General features: G+C 45.1%; 3 protein-coding genes across 3 annotated transcripts; 1 reads left to right on the plus strand and 2 right to left on the minus strand.

Moving 5' to 3' along the window:
* Nucleotides 1-3237: 3237 nt before the first annotated feature.
* On the minus strand, nucleotides 3238-6349 carry tmem150b (transmembrane protein 150B). Its single transcript, XM_076752256.1, has 7 exons — nucleotides 6334-6349; nucleotides 6090-6214; nucleotides 5057-5116; nucleotides 4474-4541; nucleotides 4132-4259; nucleotides 3837-4011; nucleotides 3238-3446 (listed from the first exon to the last, which is right to left on the minus strand). Exons 2-7 carry the CDS (start codon nucleotides 6152-6154, stop codon nucleotides 3238-3240), a joined length of 705 nt encoding a protein of 234 aa, XP_076608371.1. The 5' UTR covers nucleotides 6155-6214; nucleotides 6334-6349.
* Nucleotides 6350-6697: 348 nt separating this feature from the next.
* adsl (adenylosuccinate lyase) lies at nucleotides 6698-12274 on the minus strand. Its single transcript, XM_076752518.1, has 12 exons — nucleotides 11984-12274; nucleotides 9928-10131; nucleotides 9704-9748; nucleotides 9286-9365; nucleotides 8914-9085; nucleotides 8763-8809; nucleotides 8487-8577; nucleotides 8260-8329; nucleotides 8010-8157; nucleotides 7702-7882; nucleotides 7431-7607; nucleotides 6698-7319 (listed from the first exon to the last, which is right to left on the minus strand). Exons 1-12 carry the CDS (start codon nucleotides 12125-12127, stop codon nucleotides 7233-7235), a joined length of 1446 nt encoding a protein of 481 aa, XP_076608633.1. The 5' UTR covers nucleotides 12128-12274; the 3' UTR covers nucleotides 6698-7232.
* A 686-nt stretch (nucleotides 12275-12960) lies between these two features.
* LOC143334485 (GTPase IMAP family member 8) lies at nucleotides 12961-18941 on the plus strand. The gene is made up of 6 exons (XM_076753305.1): nucleotides 12961-13605; nucleotides 14419-14974; nucleotides 15961-16058; nucleotides 16245-16376; nucleotides 16628-17218; nucleotides 17336-18941. The coding sequence occupies exons 1-6, from the start codon at nucleotides 13575-13577 to the stop codon at nucleotides 17407-17409; spliced, it is 1482 nt and encodes a 493-aa protein (XP_076609420.1). The 5' UTR covers nucleotides 12961-13574; the 3' UTR covers nucleotides 17410-18941.
* Nucleotides 18942-19383: the final 442 nt, after the last annotated feature.

Here is a 19383-nt window from a genome sequence, read left to right on the forward strand (position 1 = left end):
GAGCGGCTGAGGGCTGCCACTCCGATGTCTGATAGTGGACTTGGAGGCGACTGCTCCCCTGCATGATAGGAAAGCATTGCTATTGTTTCTATTCGAGAGCTGCTGAGGGGATAAGAGAGACTAGAGCACGAGCAGGTGTTAGGAGAGATTACAGTATGGGCCTAGAAAGCATGTCTGCTATTACCTCCTTCTTGAATCAAAGTCAAAAGCAACAAGGCGGGCGTCACATAAACCATGTTCTCCTACACTACAACAGAGGATCGAGACCTTTTTCTGACATTTCTATCAAGGGCCTCCCAGCTTTTGCACGTTGCTACAGGTGATCTTATGAGTCTTATTACTTTATCAGAAGCCTTTTATATTCACAAATGAAAACAGCAGGGTTAAGGGTAATTCGGCGCCAGTGCTTTCCCTCTGAATTCCTCTGTATGAACTGCTGTGTAATTCAAGAACATTTTGTCACTTCAGCAGACCAAGCCAAGATAGGGTGCACTTTCAAAAAACACATTCATGCCATCTGAGGTGAACTCATGTGTCAGATCCTTTTCAAAAGTTTATACGCAAGGTTGGAAAACCAAAGTTTTCTGCTCTTGAAAAATACAAAATGACCTTTTTCCCCAGTGCACGTCTGCATTTTGGAGTAAATACAGGCATCAGAAGGGTGACCTGAAGTGCACGTAGCCAATCAGCTCCAGTAAACAAGTTTATCAGGGACCTAAGACAGCATTGTTTAACCGCAAGTGTAAAATCTGCATGCAGTCTGCAGCAGGAACACTGGTGACTAGCAACACTTGAGAAATTCCCATAGAATTCCGAGCTGTCTGTCTGATCCCTGTGCCCGCTCGTCAAAGCCCTCCTCTGGTGATCACACAGCATGGAGTATGTGAAAGAATGCTGTCGGGACATAGCAGGACACTGGGGGCCCAGTATTCCCATCTCAAACTCCCCTACATGCCCCAAGTCATTTTTTTAATGACATCAATAAAATATACAAACAAAAGTGAAAATTTGATCACAAAGTGCGACTAAAGCTGGTGCCAACAGACCCCAGACAATATGTTTAAATAAACAGAGAACTTGGATGAGAGAAATAGTTTGAGTGCTGGAGCCAAGAGTAGGACCTCTCCCACTATCGGCGTGGCTATGAGAGCTCCATTGTTTTGTCCATCTCAAATAGCCCTGACAAATTGTACTGAATGTAGAACCTCTGTTTAAACTTGAGGCATCTTCCAAAAACATGCTGGCACGGCGCCAGGGCTGCATTTTCCCATCAGCGAAATCACCGTCAGCCAGCATCGCTCCACAGCGCCCCTGCTGGTCAGTGCTGTTTCTTGAGGACGTGAAGGGCAACTTCAAAATGAGGATGAGATTTTATAATAAAGAGAAAATCGACAGGGTTGTAGAGAGATGATGTCAAGACTTACACATAAGCTGGAATAACTACTGTTATTATGTATTGCAGAGATTTGATTCATTACTTTTGCTTCAAAATAAAAGCACCTTAAATGCTTCTAACAGCGGGTAACAGTGCTCATTGTGCATTATGTCATAAAGGACATAACTCTCTTGCTAACAAAACCTTTCCTTCATACCTCCATCCTCCTTTTCTCTTCCCCTTCCTCTATTGTATTGCCCAGCTGACAGGTGGAGAGTGAGTGAGAAATAGAACAGACTGTTCCTGGTATTCACCTTCTATGCACTAATCATGTCACGACGGTATACAATATAAAATACCATGGTGAGAGAGGGGTGAAGCAGGTTTATTGGGTTTATTGAGATAAGATATATGCATGACTGATTTATAAGTGATTAAACTGTATAAATTGTTCATATATAGTTCCATGTGAAGAGAAGTCAAAATACTGTGCAGAGTGAATGACAGGTGAATGGTGCCACCATGTGTTAGTATATATTTACTGCAGTAGAGGCCAAGACCAGCTTCAGAAGCTAAGTGCATGCAGCTTCAACTAGTCTAAGAGAAGAAATAATTAGTCAATCAATTGATTGTAGAGAGACAAACAGCAATGTTCAAGTCTTTCTTTAAGTCCAGAATACTTTAGTTCCAGCTTCTCAATCATGGGGATTTTCTGCTTTCTTTGTCTTATGTGAGTAAACTAAATTTTGTGGTTGAACAAAACATGGCGATTGATTACGTTCCCCTTGGGCTTTTGAATACTATGAAGGGGAATTTTCTTTCTACATTTCTTTTGTTCATTTCACAGCGCGAACAAATCCTAAAAACAATCATCAGCAATCGTTTCAATGAAATAAAAAGATTATATGTTCTTTGCTGTCTTACGTGTTGATTATGGAATGGCAAGACAAGAAATGGGAAAAGGTAGGAAATCCTACATCCCTGATTCCACAAAATGTTGGAGCGCTGTGTGAAAGGCAAATAAAAACTGAACGCAGTCACTTGCAAACAACAGTTTTACAAAGTGTTCCTGAGCCCATCTAGTAACATTCTTTGTACAATCATGTGCTCACAAAGACATGAACCTCACTCCATCCTCGCTTGTGAGCAACTGAGCCTTTCCAGGATGCTCCTTTCATACCCAATCATGACACTATCACCTGTTACCAATCAACCTGATTACCTGTGGAACATTCCAAACAGGTGTTTTTGGATGTTCCCAGTCTTTTGTTGCCCCTGTCTCAACTCATTTGATTTGTGTAGCTGCATCAAATTCAGAATAAGCAGATATTTACAAAAATCAATGAAGGTGATGAGGTAAAATATTAAATATATTGTCTTTGTAATGTTTTCAATTGAGCGTATGTCAAAAGGGATTAGCAAAATATCAGATTCTGTTTTACACAGCGCCCAAATATTTTGGGAATTGGGGTTGCATAAACATTAAGACAGACAAAGTATGAGATAAATAATTTTCAGCAAGGTTAAAATACAGTTCAATATAAAAATACAGCTATCGAATAAACTGTTATCATTGCATCTTCCAAAATAATGCTAAATAAGTAATAAAAAACTATATCAGGAACTGAAAAATCCTAAATCAGCAATACTCTATACAGTAATTGAATGTGTATGAATCTAATGCACAGGCATCGTGTCTGTAGTAAAGACAATTGTACTGGAAAAGGATGTTGCGCTTCAACAGTGGGGTTCTCAGTTGAGCGTTACATCCAAACTCCAGTGAGCATATGCCAAAAAATACAAGAGGAATATTGTCATTGAACTACGTGCACTTGTAATTGTAATTGTTTGTGTGTGCGCATTCAACTACGTGCATTTCCAGCAGAACCATTCGTGCCCACTGAGGCAGGAAGATTGTTCTTAAGACCCTGCTTCTGTACAGTGAGGCGGTGGAAGTCGACGTGTCTGAACTCAGCTGCAAAAAGGCCAAACAGGCAGAAGAAGACCATGACCAAGGCCCATTCGCACAGAGCAGCCACAGATGGATAGCCTACATTGTGGAGAACAGCCACTGAAGGAGGAGAGAGCAGTCAAGGAGCACAACACCAAATACACGCACATGATCGGAAATTAAAAAAGCAAATAAAAACATGTTGTAAACGTGTGAGTTTGCCTTGGGTTCACTGACACTTTCAAAATCTGTACTTTGGTGCATCTAACTAGTGTGACCCATAAGATGTAGTTCAAGTACATACTGTCATTCCCTTCCTCTTGTACATCTCTGTATGTTATTTCCTGTTCTGGCTTGTGGTTCTGGGGGTTGCACAGAATGTGAGGGACCTTCCAAAATATTGTACATCTCACACTTTATACATGTACAGTGTCATTCAAGATAAACAATAAGTAGAATTGTGAAAAAATATGAAAAAATGTCTTTGAATCATACAGATAGGAAGGATACTAAAGATGACCAGGAGGGAACTGAGGGTGCAGCAGATCGCCCTGATAGGCCCAATGCAGCACCCCCCAGAGGGCTGAGCCCGATAAGTCAGATACAGCTGTACCCAGAAGTAGATCAAGCCCAAGAAGAAAGTCAGGAACGCTCCGAAAAGATGAACACCCATCAAGACTGATTGCTAAGTGGTGCAGGCAGAGGGAGAAGAGACTTTATTGAGCACAGAGGGATAATTATGGGTTAGAAAAATGAAAGTTCTCCATTATCTTGCTGTTATTTATGTCTTCTTTGAGGCTGTTACCTGGAAGTTGCCGAGGACAGAGATTCCGAGACACGCGATGAATCCCAAAACAATGCTGATGATGTTGGCCTTTCCATGATCACCAAAATCCCTCACCTGCTGGAAGCGGATCACCACAATCCACAGGGCTGAGGGACACCGGACAGAGAGAAAAGATGGTCAACATCCGGCTTATCAGAGGACATAAACTGAAAAAGACAGATCAACACCTACAAAGCTGAGGACTGCTGCATACACAATGTTCTGTAGGAGCAAGTCCTCAAACTGCATGTGAGGGACAGAACTTCAGCGATCGAGGACTCCCACGACCAAGACTGTCGAAATATGCGAATGTGTTGTTACCTAAAACAGCGGAGATGTTGCAGATCTGGGAGAAGAGGCAGCTCTGAGGGTTGTACGTGCCACACTCACTGGCAGGAGAGTGAGAAAACAGAAATATCATCATTATCTTGGAACATAATCTACTGGCTTGATGAGATCACATCATTCAGTTTCACCTCTCGCTACTTTATTCCTTATCATTAATTTTATTGCTTGTATTATCTTTCATTGTTCTATTGTTTTCCATTCAAGTAACTTTTTTTTTTTGGTTGCTTTGGTGTGTCGTTTATTTCTAAAGCCATGCTGCATTCACTCCTCTCACATACGCTCACTCATGATTTCCTTGTTGTCATTGTCCGGCGCTGTCAACGGAAAGCGGGTCACATCTGTCCAATAGCACAGCTGCACACCTTCACCGTCAGCCTATCATCTGCTGTCTTTTTAAATATGATTCACCACCACCAGTGTCTGGACTCCATGAGGGGATTTATCTTGCTGCTGCTCAGGGCGATGCCCCTCCATTACAAAGTCTCCCTGTGAGTCTGAGCACCGAAGACTTTCTGATAAGACTTAATTATCATCTGGCAGAGGGAATCATACCAACCTGATGTAAGGGAATGCATCTGTGAGGTTGACTGATCCATTTGTTACCGCTATAGCAAACCTAATGGGAAGAAAACAACTGGATAGTGACTGAATTCATGACAGATGAGAGGATCTGACCTGACACTCACAAAAAAACACTGACACTGAGACAACAGATGACAGGATAAACAATCCTTTGTCTTGATCCTACATTTTTCCATTATCAGGGCAGACTTTTGAACAGACACCTGTTGGTTCTTCTGTGGAAACAACCACCTCCACCTTCTCAGGAGTGTGGAGTGTAGTGTGATGTACATGACATCTCCTTGTACAACTGCTGTTTTCTACTACAGTGCTGTGTTTCACTTTGAGTCATGCTGAGTCTGTCACATTTATTATTATCAACTTGTCATTTTTTTTTAATTTATCTTTTGTTAGTGGATAGGCCTGTACATCCAGTTTCATGGTAAATGGCAACATGTTCTGGATATTGAATATTGAATATAATACAGGAAGGATGCAGAAAACAGGTTAAGAGTATCAATATTGCAATACAATTACTATTTAATTTAGTATGTTGTTACAAAACATACATATATTTTACATCAGAGCTGTTTTTTTTTTTTTTTTTAATTACATAAAAGTGACACACAGTCTGGCTTTACATGACCCAGCTACTGTAAAATAACACAGTAAATGAGCTAATGCCATCGGGATTATATAAATATATAAATGTCATCATTTAATGTATATCAGGGAATCAAAAACTAATTTTTACAATGTAATTTAATAAGGCCCCTCCTTCATGCAGATGTGTTATCTCTACAGTACTTCTTCCCGTCTATCTACTGGCAGGTAAGTACTTTATTGACTACCTGTGTGCACAAAATACTTGCGCTGTAATTTTAGGGCTGTGGTCAAGGGCATTACCATTTACATAAAAAACATAAATAAATAAAGAGCAACAAATTGCCGTTTGGAGAAATGACATTATAAAATAGCACAACGCTGTGAAAAAGTAAGAATGTGGAGGAAGGAAGCTCAGTACTCACACAGTCCAAATGCCCACTGTGCCAAAGAGAGCGAGGCAGATGGGGAGCAAAGCCCACAGCCACATGTTGAAATACAGCTGCTGCTGGGATCACAGGAGGGAAACGTGCAGGACTGTCACCTCTGCCTCACAAAGCACAGCGGTCATAGTACAAACAGGAGGGAAGAGACCACAAACTGTAAGTCAGAGTGTAAAAATAAAAAAGCATGAAGTTAACAGTGTGAGAGGGAAGCAGTTGTACTCACTGCGTGCTGACGGCCGGCTGGTTGCAGATCAAGATGTGAAGGTCTCTGTCAAAGCTCCCATCCCATTTATTACCATACTGACACAAGCTGATGACGTGAGCTTTACCACTACAGCACTTTGTCTGAACGTTTCGCACATGCAGTGAACTTTGTGCCCACCATAAATGTTATGACAATGGTTCTAAAGGGATGTAGAGTGGGGGGGGTGAACAAAGGAAAAATATGAAGAGTATTTAAAAAAGGTTCAGATTCGAAACAAACAAAAAAGCAGCTCACTTCCTTCCCTGCACAAGTGTGGTAGCATGACTGTTATGACTGTTTCTATTTAAAGGCTAGGTTGGACTTTGCATCTGTTTTTTTTTTTGGATGATTTACAGCCTCTTCCTAGAAGCTCCTCCCAATTCTAACAGTGTGTTTCCTCTTCTGTGCGGTTTACCTTTTCCTTTCCGCTAACTGAAAACAAACCCCAAAGTCTGAACGCTCTCAGCCGGATTAAGAGTTTCCTGACAGTTTCAGTACACAGAGAGTGAAGAAAAAGTCTCAGCCACCACATTCATAGGCCTTAAACATCAGGATCAATCATTACTGTTATGTAATGGGTGGATTAATAATTCACTGAACTACTTAATTTACAGCTTTATAGTGATAAAACAGGTAGTAAAAGCCTTTGAGACACATGATCTTTGGTTCCTGTCAATAAAGTTACCAACATAATTTATCACCACTGTAATATTAATGGCTGTTCCATCAGAAAATATAAGAATGTGTATGAACATATGACAGCAATGAAAACAGTATGACGGAGATGAATTCTTTCAGTTCTTTATTGAGGACAGACACCATGATGAGGTCTTGTTCTCTTCAGTGTCCGTCATTGTATCCGTGTGTGTGTGGGCATGTCAGAGCTCAAGCTCAATCTTGACATCCATCTTTGCCTTATAAGGCTCCAGCAGGGGGCGCACTTCTTCAGACATGAACCTGGCCACCTGGACAGAAGAAAGGAAGAGAGAGAAAATATTAGTTTCTAGATGAGCTTTTGGCAGAGGAGCAGTCAGTTTGGCAGCTTGGATGAAGATGAGGGGCTGCTCATGTTGTACCTGCTGGGGAGCACGACCAATAAAGGTCTTGGGGTCCAGTATGGTGTCCAGCTGCCCCAAAATGGGGGCGAAGTAGGGGTCTCGCTGGACTCTGGCCAGCAGGTCGTTATCGCCACCCTCCTGTTTGACCACGGCTGCTGCCTCCTGGGACAGAACACGGATCTTCTCGTGGCAGTCCTGGAGGAAGAAGAAGGACGCTGGTTTAAGCACAAAAGATGATTACACAAGGCCAGGACACAGTGAACGAGTAACACATAACCACCACCAGTACCTGTCTGTTCCCTCCAGCCTTCACCATGGCCATAATGATGTTCTCTGTGGCCATGAAGGGCAGCTCATGGCGGATGTGTCTCTCAATGACTTTGGGGTAGACCACCAGTCCCTCTGTGATGTTCTGCAGGGTGCTGAGGATGATGTCCGCCGTCAGGAAGGACTCAGGCAGGGAGATCCTCCTGCACGTGAGCGAGGGGCGTGAAATGGGTAAAACATGTAGAAGAACCAGGAGAAAGAAGTGTCCGAATGATCTGTTCATCTGTTAGAAAAAATCCTAGCAAACTATTGTGTGAGCCTGTCTCTGACCTGTTGGCGCTGTCGTCCAGCGTCCTCTCCAGCCACTGGACTGAGGCGGTCTGCAACGGGTCGGACATCAGCGCCACAAGATGTCGGGCCAAGCTGCAGCAGCGCTCCGCACGCATGGGGTTCCTCTTGTAGGGCATGGCACTGGAACCTGGAGGGACAAGACATCTTCATGCTGACATGCAGTTTACGCTGTCACCTGCACTACAGGATAACATGTTTCAGGCCAACTGTAAGAGATGAGTGAATGTACCAATCTGCTCTTTCTCAAAGGGCTCCTCGATCTCTTTCAGGTTGGCGAGCAGGCGGATGTCTGTGCAGATCTACACACAGACAGATCAAAGATGAGCTTCAACAAGCGAATGCAGTGCAATCAATGCTAATTTAAAAGTCAGATGAAGAGCAGGTTTATCACAGAACTTGCTAATTTCTATTAAACACCACTAGATGGCAACATTTCCCTGCCTGTCTCCAGCTTACCTTGTGAACAGTAGCTCCCAAACTGGCCAGGCTGGACAGACAGTCTATGTCCACCTTACGACTGTATGTCTGTCCAGTCACCAGGTAGGCTCTGTGTAGCATGGGAACAACATTAGCAGTGCTAATACCAAAGCAAGGCTTCATAAGCTGTTGTTTTCACAATAACTTCATCTCATTCCTGCTCATCTTTTGTTATAAACACATTTCTTCCATCATACTTAGAGAACAGATTCTACTGAATACTGTAAATCTCTTGCATTTTAGCTCAGAGCTTACTTTTTGAAGGCAGCCATCTCTGTCACCATCCTGTCCAGCTCTTCCACCTGGTGAAGGAAAATGAATGAGAATTACAAATCCATCATGGTTCAAGGTTTCTGAATTTAAAAATCCATCACTGTCTACATGCCCACTAATTGCTGAGTTATACCTTGTCATGGTCCCCCTGAAAGAGCTGCAGGAAGCTGGCCTGGGTGCCAGTGGTCCCCTTAACCCCCCGGAAACGCAGGTCATCGCGGGCCCGCTGCAGGTTGCGCATGTCCATGGTCAAGTCCTGCAGCCAGAGACATGCTCGCTTTCCCACTGTGGTCAGCTGGGCGGGCCTGTGGGCAGAGCAGGTGCAGTGAGACAAGGAGCAGAGGGAAAATATGCACATGCATGCATAACACGCCATGTGCATGTTCGTAATCAGAAAAAAAAAAGCAGACAAAAATGGTGCTGCAAGGCAAAACGGATGAAGACACGTGGAAACACTGCAAAGAGGATGCATCTGATCAGACCCTGCAGCTGCATTCAGACTCACTGGTAGTGCGTGAAGCCAAGCGTGGGGAGATCAGCATATTTCTCTGCGAAGTTTGCAAGTCTGTCAATGACTCTGGCCAGCTGTGGAGGAAAGAACAAATGGCTTTAGCAGAGTTATTGCATAATGTGCTGTCATTACTCATGCACATACAACCCTCACATGTTAATAAGATTACTTCTGGTTTGTATTCCGGTTTATGTGACAAAACACTGCAAAAAAAATTATTTCTACATTGTTGACTTGTTACTGAACAGCTGAGGCTTGCAAAGAAAAAGAAAAAAAGGCCTCAGTTTCCATCAATTTTATAGATGCGCAACTGGATGTGTGTGTGTGTGTGTGTGTGTGTGTGTGTGTGTGTGTGTGTGTGTGTGTGTGTGTGTGTGTGTGTGTGTTTTTCTGGCAAACAGCTGAGGCTCACCTTAGGCAAGAGAATGTCAAATCCATCACGCAGCATAATCAGATCCTGAGGACGAAAAACAAGACAACTTAGAGAGCATAAAAACCTTTAAAGAAAAGCACTTGTGGAAACTGCACGCGTAATCCCAAGTGCACACATTCAGGACAAGCTGCTGAGAAATATGGGGTTACTGATCATGTCATCACATGAGCAGTGCAGGCTTTAGTGGTGTCAATCACGCTTACAGTATTGTCTCCCACATAGCAGGAGGTGGCACCAAGGTGGATTATGGGAGCGGCAGTGGGGCAGCAGTGTGCGAATGTGTGCACGTGGGCCATGACATCGTGTCTGAGCTTGCGCTCCTCCTCAGCCGCCATGGCAAAGTCGATGTCTTTTTCGTGGCTCTCCATCTCCTGAATCTGGGCATCCGTGATGGGCAGACCCAAAGCCTGAGTCCGACAACGAGCAAGAAAGAAGGAAAAATTACTTATTGCAACCATTCAGATAATAAAGTAGTTATTTCTGCCATTTTTTCAAGCACTTAACGTTCTCAAAAGTGAGGATTTGCTGCTTTTCTTTGTCATATATCATAGGCAACTGCAAATCTTTGGGTCTTGTACTTTTGTTCAAAAGCCCTTTGAAGGCATCACCGTGGGCTCTGTGATGGGCATTTAACTGACATTTACACTAATGACTGATCAAGACATTAATCCATGCTGGAAATAAAATCAGGCGCTGCAGCACAAGCTGAGAGGCAGCAAATCTGGGCAAAAGTTATATGATTGGTTTTTAATTTGTTTTGTTTTGTTACTGTGTGTTCGTAGTAGCACAGGAGACGGACAGTCTGACAATGACGTGCCTTCTGTACAGTCTTGACAGGCATGTGCTCTCCTCGTGAGACGGCGCTCAATATCCTGATTAGATTGGTGTGTTCTCCATTGGGACAGAGCAGTCATGAGATGGGACCACAGAATGGGCTGATTGAAAAATTGAGCCCATCCCCTGAAAGCACCTCTCTCCCTCCGTGTTACCACACAGTCCAAGATCCAGCAACATCAAACCCTGCTGTGTCAAAGGTCAGACGGCAAACAGTGACTCGACACAAGAAATGTCACTGCAGGAAATCAAAACTGTTTTGAGGGAAAAGGCAACAGAATTTAGGCTGGGCTCAGCTCAGGCTAGTGAAAAGCAGCCTCTCAGGGGGCGCCTCCTGTTGCTGTGACATTCCCTGCATGCTATTTTCACACACAGACCGCATAACGGCAGCCAATGGCCGAAGTGACTCTGCACAGGCGAACCAAACCCCTCAACAACATCGCAACATACAGGAAAAGAAGAAAAGAAGGACTCTCATCAGTTGATGTGTGTGACAGATCATATGAGGTGATGCATGTGACAGAGGGTCTGTCAACAGTTAACCTCCCCCCTGCCCTCTTTAATATGACAAATGCAGAAATCACTCAGAGGAATTATGACAATTACATAATTAGCTTTAGAGTTCAGCTGCAGAGAAATGTCAGCAGATATTTCGAAAATCATCCGCAGATGCTTGCTAAATCAAACCTTGTGTGTTTTTTGATTAACCTTGACCCGCTGTGCTAAACATGGGCTGGGGGGGATCGCATGGCTGTTTGGTTCAGGAAGTAAATGTCAAGATGATACTGAGAGTGTTTTCTTGTCGTTTCATCACAGACTCAAGCTGTGCAGCCAGTCCTTGATCAAAGTCACAGAAAATGATTTCAGGCTCTAGCGAGTACCTGTGCACAACACATGGAGAGTATGAGGAGAGTGGTGCAGCAATAAAAAAACATGGATTCTTGGGTTTGAAGCCCTCACAGTGTAAACATGACAGAACTTAGATCTATTTCTATAAGTTGATAGAGAATATGTGTGTGAACTGTCTGCTGTTGGATCTTGACAAACACTTTGAATCTCTGGTTATCATCTATCTTCAGTGGCGTAGTAGCTAAATGCAGAAAAATACAACAATTGAGCCTTTCCAAATGCTTACAAGATTAAAAAGACTTGACTTATGCTAAAATATTATGATGAATGCAAGTTTCCCCCAGAGTCCAAAACTGTTTGCTGATGTGCTTCATTATGTGTTCTTTGGCTCTGACACCCCTGCAGGGAGCTCCTCCATGGGGTCCTCCTTCAAACTATATTTAGAGCAGGGAACTTGATAGTGGTCTCTGAAGGTCGCACACTTTAGTTCACAGAACTTATACAGCGTGAAAAAAGTGTGTATATAGAGACAGTTATCAAGGACACATGCTGTCATCCAGCCATAATGTGTCAAACCTTCTCAGCCTTGGCCAGGTAGATCCACAGCTTCCTCCAGGTGGTGAATTTCTTCCTGTCACTGAAGTTGTAGGCCATTTCCTTGCTGGCATACCTCGACACCAGCGGTGAGCGGTACTTCGTGAACTCGTCGCCTCCCTCCATGTTTGTAAGACCAGGTGGTGTCCGCTAAAACACACACACACAAAGGGTCTGCCCGGCACCTCCACCGGCACAGGGACACGCACTAGCTTCACAAGTAGCCGCGCCACTTCAGCCCGTAGCGTCACGTGGATCAAGCAGCTTCGTTTTACGACAGTACAAGTCGGCGTACGGCATGAGGTCAGAGCGTCATTCTTGTAACGGTGTACGACAGAGTGGCGGCACTACGTCATCGCCTAATTGCTCTTAAATTGTTTGCAGAAAACAACTGCGGCGCAAAAAGAATGAAAATAAGCCCATGGTGCGTGAAAGTACGTCAACTAACGCCATTATATCAGTGTGGTTATTTCTTATGGTTACAGCTCTCTCTGTTACTTTCCGACGTGATTTCCCAGGGGTCCGTGAATGTATCTCGCCATATAGCGTGCATAATTAACCTGCTGTGGAGCCAAGGATGAGCTCAGACGGTCCGATCATTTGTACCATTTTTCTGCCCAAACATCACATGTTTGTGATGCATCCTTGAGAAATGATTCCCCCTAAAGGTGACAGTGCTTTGAATTCAATGCAACCTGATAAGGTCTTCTGCTATTTATAGGAGCTTTTATGTATTATGTAAGCTGTGGCTGCATGCCTTATATCAATATTTAAATTCATGCAGCATACATCCCGTCCCTGCCTCACAATATTTCTATGTCTGCAAGTGTCACATAAATAGTCATGTTTGTGCATGATGCTGCAGCTGGGGAATACATCCAGGTGTAAACAGAGAACAGAGTGATCTCTCTCTCTCTCTCTCTCTCTCTCTCTCTCTCTCTCTCTCTCTCTCTCTGTCTATCCATCTTTCTATCTGTCCTCCTGACTGCAGTCTGCATACAGTGCCACACTACTGCTGCTGCTGCTGCTGCTGTGTGATGGGAGCAAGTGGGAGGAACAGCTTCCTCTGTTTTGCCTTAAAAAATGCCGAGACATCTTCCTGAAGCTGCAGCAGAAGGGCTGGATTTGGCTTCCCGTCTCCTGCATTGCACAATCCTTCCCTCTGCTTGGACAGATAAATAAGACAAAAGAAGGAGCACTGGAAGACAAGGAGAAGGGGAGAGACGCAACGGAGGAAAGGACGGAAAAGAGCCATAGTGGGCTGAGGGGGTGTGGAAGATAACAGGTTAAAAAAAAAGGGGGGGGGGGAGAAACTGAATGGCAGAGGAGGTATGAGGAGTGACAGGGAGGCAGGGGTAGACACGGGGAGCAGAGGATAGGGTGAGTTACACTGCAGTAGAATGAGGGTTAGGGTGAAAGAGAGAGTCAAGAAGCATTTGAGCTGCCAGCTTTTCGCACACCACTCAGGATCCGCCGCTTTCTGAGGAGGCAAGAAGAGGAAGCCACCGTGGAGGCGAGAAGGAGAAGGAGGAGGGGGGGCGAGGAGGAGGAAGCCAGAGGTTCTACACACAAGATGGCTGCTGTGTCCTCTGCCTCTGACACTGGTAAGTGGGTTTTCATCCTTTGCTGCACACCTCACCGCAGGTTCCTTCATCGCTGTTCGTTCAGTGGCATAAACTCTCAGAGCCTTTTCACATTTGGACCCAGACATCCACAATACTTAGAAACTGTTGCATTAGTCAACTTCCTGTGTTCAGCATCACACATGGAAAGTGTCAGCAGCAGTGAGTAACAGGGGTGAATCAATAGACTTGCTTCTCTTCTCTCTTACTCTCTGTGTTCTCCCCGCTTGTCATCCGCACAGCAGGCGTAGCTCCTCTTGCCATCCTCTGAACATTCCCACTCTGCTGTCATGCCGTTCATCAAAACATGTGTCATCTTCAGGCAACTTTTACTTTAAGTAGATCATATCCTGTCCACATGCCATTCTCTCTGGACGGAATCCAAGGTTCCTACCCTCTGACCCAATTTTTTCCAAAGTCTAAGGACGGAGGAGAACAAAGAGGAGGCTTGCTGGGAGGGGGGTTAGTGGGAGAGAAGAGGATAGGCACAGGGATAAAAGAGGAGGCTGTTAAGGAGTAGAGGTATAAGGTAGCAGGGAGTTGAGATAAGAAGGGGGAATCTAAGGAGGGAGGACAGGAATAAGGGAGGGAGAGTGCCTGAGAAGGAGAGGGAACGTGCTATATGTTGGAGGGAATGCGAAAGAATTCATCATCTCCTTAAAGCACTTTGAGGAGGAGATTTAAACAGAGCAAAGCATAGAGATCCTTTCCTCTGAGGCAGCAGGTAGAAAATGAAACCAACAAACCCATCCTCGTGGGGGGGACCTCCAGTCTAATCTTTCTGTCTTCCCATAGGGGACCCCAGGGGCCGACACCCTCCTGAGCGCAGACTGCTGATCCTGGGTGGGCCACAGTCTGGTAAGACCTCCACCGCCAACACCATCCTGGGGGATGAGGTCTTCGACTCTGGGACAGAGACCACTCACAGCAACGTGGGCCAGACGGAAATCTACGGCAGACGGGTCACTGTGGTTGACACCCCGCCATGGGCCGTCCCCAGTGACCCGGAGGACAACGCCGAAGCCGACAGCAACGACAACGCCGGTGCCGAGTCGGACAGCCTGCCACAGCCGCCGCCGAGCCTGGACAGCGAGGGGCCGTGCATGGGGGCCATTCTCTGCCCCCCTGGACCCCACGCCATCCTGCTGGTGGTGTCGGTCACCCAGCCCTTCACTGACACCCAGAGGAGAGCCGCAGAGGAGCAGCTGGGGGCTCTGGGTGGAGGCACCTGGAGGTACTCCATGGTGGTCTTTACTGGCGTGGACAAGCTGCCTAAAGGCGTGTTCATTGAGGAGCACATAGCAAACACTGGAGAGGCCCTGCAGTGGCTGGTGGAGAGATGTGGAAGCAGGTACAGTGTCTGTTTTCTCCCTCTCTCTTTGAATTCACACAAAGCTGGCTCTAAATGAAGGAACATGCTTCTGTCAAATCTTTGTCAGTACTGTGCAAGCAGAACAGTCACAAATAATTAGAGAAATCTGTGGCTAGAGCAACAGTGAGGCAGCAGTTCAGTACACAGCTTAAAAGGGGATTTTATACATCAAAGTGTTTTTACAGCGCTCGGGGAGTACTACTGCATATGTGAAAAAAGTTGTATAAAGCCGTTTGTGGCTCCAGAGAGAGCTGCATGAAATAAACTGGCTGCCTCGAGGGATGTTACTGGAGTCAGAGGCAGATGAGGCTGAAGACGACGAGTTTGGAAAAATAATCCAGAATCAGAAAGAAGTGAGGGTGCCACACCTCTGTCATCCAGGGCTGCATTAGCTGTTTCCAGCATAACACACCTGAATTTCTGACTGAACAGTGCATCGCATTGTGGGTAATGTAAGCAGCCAGTTTGACAAGGACAAAGAATGCGTGAAAACAACAGTATCTGTTGTTCTGTTCATCGTTGAGTCAGATGTGTTGCAGGAGTGCAAAGCTAGGGGCACTCCAGCGTGTTATATTGTGTTTCTGCAAAGGTAGGGGACTTGCAAGAGACAGATTAAAGAAAAGGACAGTGACAATTGAAGCAGCAGAGGCCGAGATATGCTGACTTTTAGACTCTATTATGGTTCAAGCTCCCAAAACGCTTGATCCTACATTCTACATTTGATAGCGTCAGGCTTCCTGTAAAAAGGCTTTAGTCTCATGCCCTCTGAGATAACCTTGATGACATCACTATGACATCATCAGTGTTTCAAATTCTGGACAGCTCCCTTCACAGCCACAGCAGATATGATACAACTGTTTTAACAGGCTGAGTGGGACTTCTCATGATGAGATAAAGTGAGCTTTGTGTGGAAACGTGTGGAGTGCTCCTTTAAAATGTGGTTTATTTTTTTTTTCCACCTGCAGGTACCACGCCTTTGATAACACTAGGAAAGATACAGAGGACAACACGCAGGTACCTGAGCTGATGGAAAAGGTGGAGGAAATGATCACTGACAACCAAGGTTTGTTTTTCATGTCCGGTAACATGGTTGCATTTCCTGTGCTGTCATACACTCAATAATATGACTGCATGCAAAGCATCACTTCTGCCATTTCTATATTTTAATCATTGCATTATTAATGAATACACCAGCTGAGTTAGAGAAGTGATTGAAAACAATGAATAATTTATTGTCGCTGTCATGCAGGCTGGTACTTTGAGGTGAATGAGTTGATTTTACTGGAGGAAGAGCAGGCCAGGAGAGCTCTGGAGGAGGAGAGGATGAGGATGGAGGAGCACGCCAGACAGAGGGAGCAGATGATCGGAGGACCTCCCAGAGGTATGAGGGAGCTGAGAGCGTGTGTGTGCATGTGTGTGTGAGAGAGAGAGAGAGAATCCTGTGGCGAAGGAGAGAGATGTGCACATGTTTCATTATGATGTTCCTGGGAAAATGGGTATTTGAGAAAACAGCTTACTCACTGGTCAATCAATATTGCTTTAATTCCTAATGACACACTGTTTCCCTCTTCATCTTTCTCTCCATGTTTCATTCTTTCTTTGTCTTTCTCTCTCTTTGTCTTTTGTTTCCAGAGTTGAGACTGCTCCTGCTGGGTTGGAAGGGCGTTGGGAAGAGCTCGGTGGGGAACTCCATCCTTGGCCGGCGGTACTTCGAGTCGGGCCAGGAGACGGAGCTGTGCCTTAGGAGGCAGGCGCTCGTATCCGGCCGTCGGATCACCATCGTCGACACCCCGGGCTGGGATTGGTTCTCGGTGAGGCGAACCCCAAAGCGCATCCGGCAGGAGTCCCAGCGCGGAGCCGCCCTCCTGCGACCTGGGCCCCACACCCTGCTGCTGGTCCTCCCCGTCGTCTCGTCGCTCACCGCCAGGAAGAGGCGAACGCTCCTGGCTCACATAGAGACTCTGTTTGGTGACAGTGCGTGCCTCCACACCATGGTGCTGTTCAGCTGTGGTGACTGGCTGGGCCGCACGCCCATCGAGGAGCACATTCTGAGAGGTGGGCGGGAACTGCAAAGACTACTCGAATACTGTGGGAACTATTACCACGTCCTGGACAGTAAGACCCCTGGCAAGGACAGGAGTGTGTCGGCCCTACTGGATAAGATAGAGGAGATGATCAGAGAGAACGGAGACAAGGCTTTCCTCCCCATACAGACCGAGTGGTGTAAGTCACACAGTTTTACATTGTCTTGTTTTGCAGTCTAAGGTGTGTGTGTGTGTGTCTAATCACTGAAGTTTCATACTATACATCTGTCTAATATAACTATGTTGCATTTGACAGTGAGCGAGGAGAGCTCTTACTCCTCTGACAACACCGAGCCTGAGGATGACTGCCGAGGATGCCAGCTGCAGTGACACGATGACGCTAAACGGAAAGTGGTCCGGCTTTTTATCCTCATTCTGAGTCTTCAACAGGCCCAAATAACGCCTTGTGTAACTTAAAACCTCATCTAGATAGCCTGCTCAGTCTCTGAAGAGCTCCAGGGAAGACAAACGGTTCGGAACAGGAGTCCTATCGTGAGTAGCTCTTTGTTAAACATGTAAAAGACCCTACTCACTGATCGCTGAGCCAAGCTCAACCTGGACTGTGAGGCGAATGACGAATGAGCACGCCTGAGACTAATTGTTCAAAACACTCAAACCCAAGAGGAGGAGAAATGTTCTGCTTCTGCTTCAAGGGACCAGAGCTCAATCCCTGTTCATGAGCATGTACACAGATATCAACTGCTGCTAAAGAGACCCTGTTTCAACACTGCAGAGTAAAGACTTACTCGTCACTGTAACTATGCTCAGACCGCACTAATACAAGTTGAAAGGATAAAGTCGAAACCAACAGGCAGATGTTCAAGATATGATCATGACCAGTCAGATTTGGAGGTCGGACTCGTGTCTGCAGTACGTTTGTCACTCTTGGTTATTGGAAGACTAAGAGGAATGTCTCAAAGTATGTCTTGTACCATGACTGGGCTTTACTATATAATAATATATAGATAGAATTCTGCATCAAGTGCCATTTCTGTCATTCAGTTCAAGGCAGTGGTTCAAAGGAAACGGTCTGAGCGAAAACCACTAACTGAACACCAAACCAAAACATCGACAGTTACAAAAGACAATGGCGTGCACTGGAATGTGTGTTTAAATGTGAGTCTTGAGTTGTTTGTGCACCCTAAAAGTGCACCTTCACTCATGAAACATCGAGTTACTTTCTGATCTTTGCAGCGAGCGATGTTAAAACTGTCCTCATTAACATTTGGTTCATTTCTGCTCAGGGAGTCAGGGTCGAAATGCTTCCTCCGGGGCAAAATCTGATGCATTTACAGGAACGCTGATTAACGCTGACTGCTAAACTGCAGCCGTAAGTCACATATGAATTCAAATTGGGAGTTTTTCTCTGAGTATTTGCTTTAGTTTGCTGGAAGCAAAAGAGAGTCAGTGTCTGCACTTTGGTTGAAATTGGTTCCTTTGGTTCTCCTGTGCTAAAAAAGAATGAGTTGAATCCACCTAAAGCAGTAAATATAGTCATTCTTAGCCCACCTCTGCTGTAGCATTCTTGCAAAGGAGCAGCTCTAAAAGCAGTGAGGAAAGGCTGTATTGAAACTGTGTGCAGTCCCTGATCCCTGCGGAGCTACCTGGGCTGGCTCTGCTTCGCTGTTTGTGGTCATCCAGCGCATTTATCGACAAGGTAGATTCAGCTATGTGCCTCAGCATCAAAGCATGAGAGTGGGAGTACGGCCCTGCAGCAGGGCAGTATCCTATAGGCTACATCAAGCTTTTGCATGCTACAGAAACAACATAACCTCATGAACCATACGAGCTCACATAGGGCTTTTGCTACCTTTTTCTACATCTTTGACACATCTGCTCCTGACATCGATCGTGGTGTTTTGGGGGGGGGGAAAAAAGAAATATATATATATATTCAGCTCTCAGAGGCATGTTAAGACACCGCATGCAGATAAACGAGTGCCTATGGAGTTGAAGGCAACCTCACTTCTTATTCCTCTGACTCTTGCTTGAGCAGGTCTGTGGGGATTTCTGGTATAACATCACATCGCTCTACCTTTACAACTGCAAAAAAATAAAAAATAAAAAAAGAAGTGGAAAAAAGAGAATTCACGCTCTGAAAGGTACTAATAAAAGTATATATGTGACCGATACCACTGCCATGCTGTAAAGCTTAATTTTCTACAAATGATGTAGCCTATAAAAAGACACCCTGACACAGCTTCTGCCTATGCTTTACTGACTCTGTGCTTCATCTAGTGATGTAGGCTACCGCAGCACTTTGTGTGACAAGCATGACTTTACAATTTGATATGAGGATGTTTC

This window comes from Chaetodon auriga, chromosome 16 (assembly GCF_051107435.1).
Source record: "Chaetodon auriga isolate fChaAug3 chromosome 16, fChaAug3.hap1, whole genome shotgun sequence".
Classification (NCBI taxonomy): domain Eukaryota; kingdom Metazoa; phylum Chordata; class Actinopteri; order Chaetodontiformes; family Chaetodontidae; genus Chaetodon; species Chaetodon auriga.

Excerpts from the sequence above, each read along its gene's own strand:
- tmem150b (XM_076752256.1), bottom strand. The coding sequence starts at position 6,154 with ATGTGGCTGTGGGCTTTGCTCCCCATCTGCCTCGCTCTCTTTGGCACA. Across the intron at positions 4,260-4,473 it reads CAACATCTCCGCTGTTTTAG|CCCTGTGGATTGTGGTGATC; the intron begins GTAACAACACAT and ends GGTGTCCCTCAG. Across the intron at positions 3,447-3,836 it reads TTCCCTCCTGGTCATCTTTA|TGGCTGTTCTCCACAATGTA; the intron begins GTATCCTTCCTA and ends CTCCTCCTTCAG.
- adsl (XM_076752518.1), bottom strand. The coding sequence starts at position 12,127 with ATGGAGGGAGGCGACGAGTTCACGAAGTACCGCTCACCGCTGGTGTCG. Across the intron at positions 8,578-8,762 it reads GAGATGGCTGCCTTCAAAAA|AGCCTACCTGGTGACTGGAC; the intron begins GTAAGCTCTGAG and ends CATGCTACACAG. Across the intron at positions 8,158-8,259 it reads CTTTGAGAAAGAGCAGATTG|GTTCCAGTGCCATGCCCTAC; the intron begins GTACATTCACTC and ends TTGTCCCTCCAG.
- LOC143334485 (XM_076753305.1), top strand. The coding sequence starts at position 13,575 with ATGGCTGCTGTGTCCTCTGCCTCTGACACTG. Across the intron at positions 16,059-16,244 it reads AATGATCACTGACAACCAAG|GCTGGTACTTTGAGGTGAAT; the intron begins GTTTGTTTTTCA and ends GCTGTCATGCAG. Across the intron at positions 17,219-17,335 it reads CCCCATACAGACCGAGTGGT|TGAGCGAGGAGAGCTCTTAC; the intron begins GTAAGTCACACA and ends TGCATTTGACAG.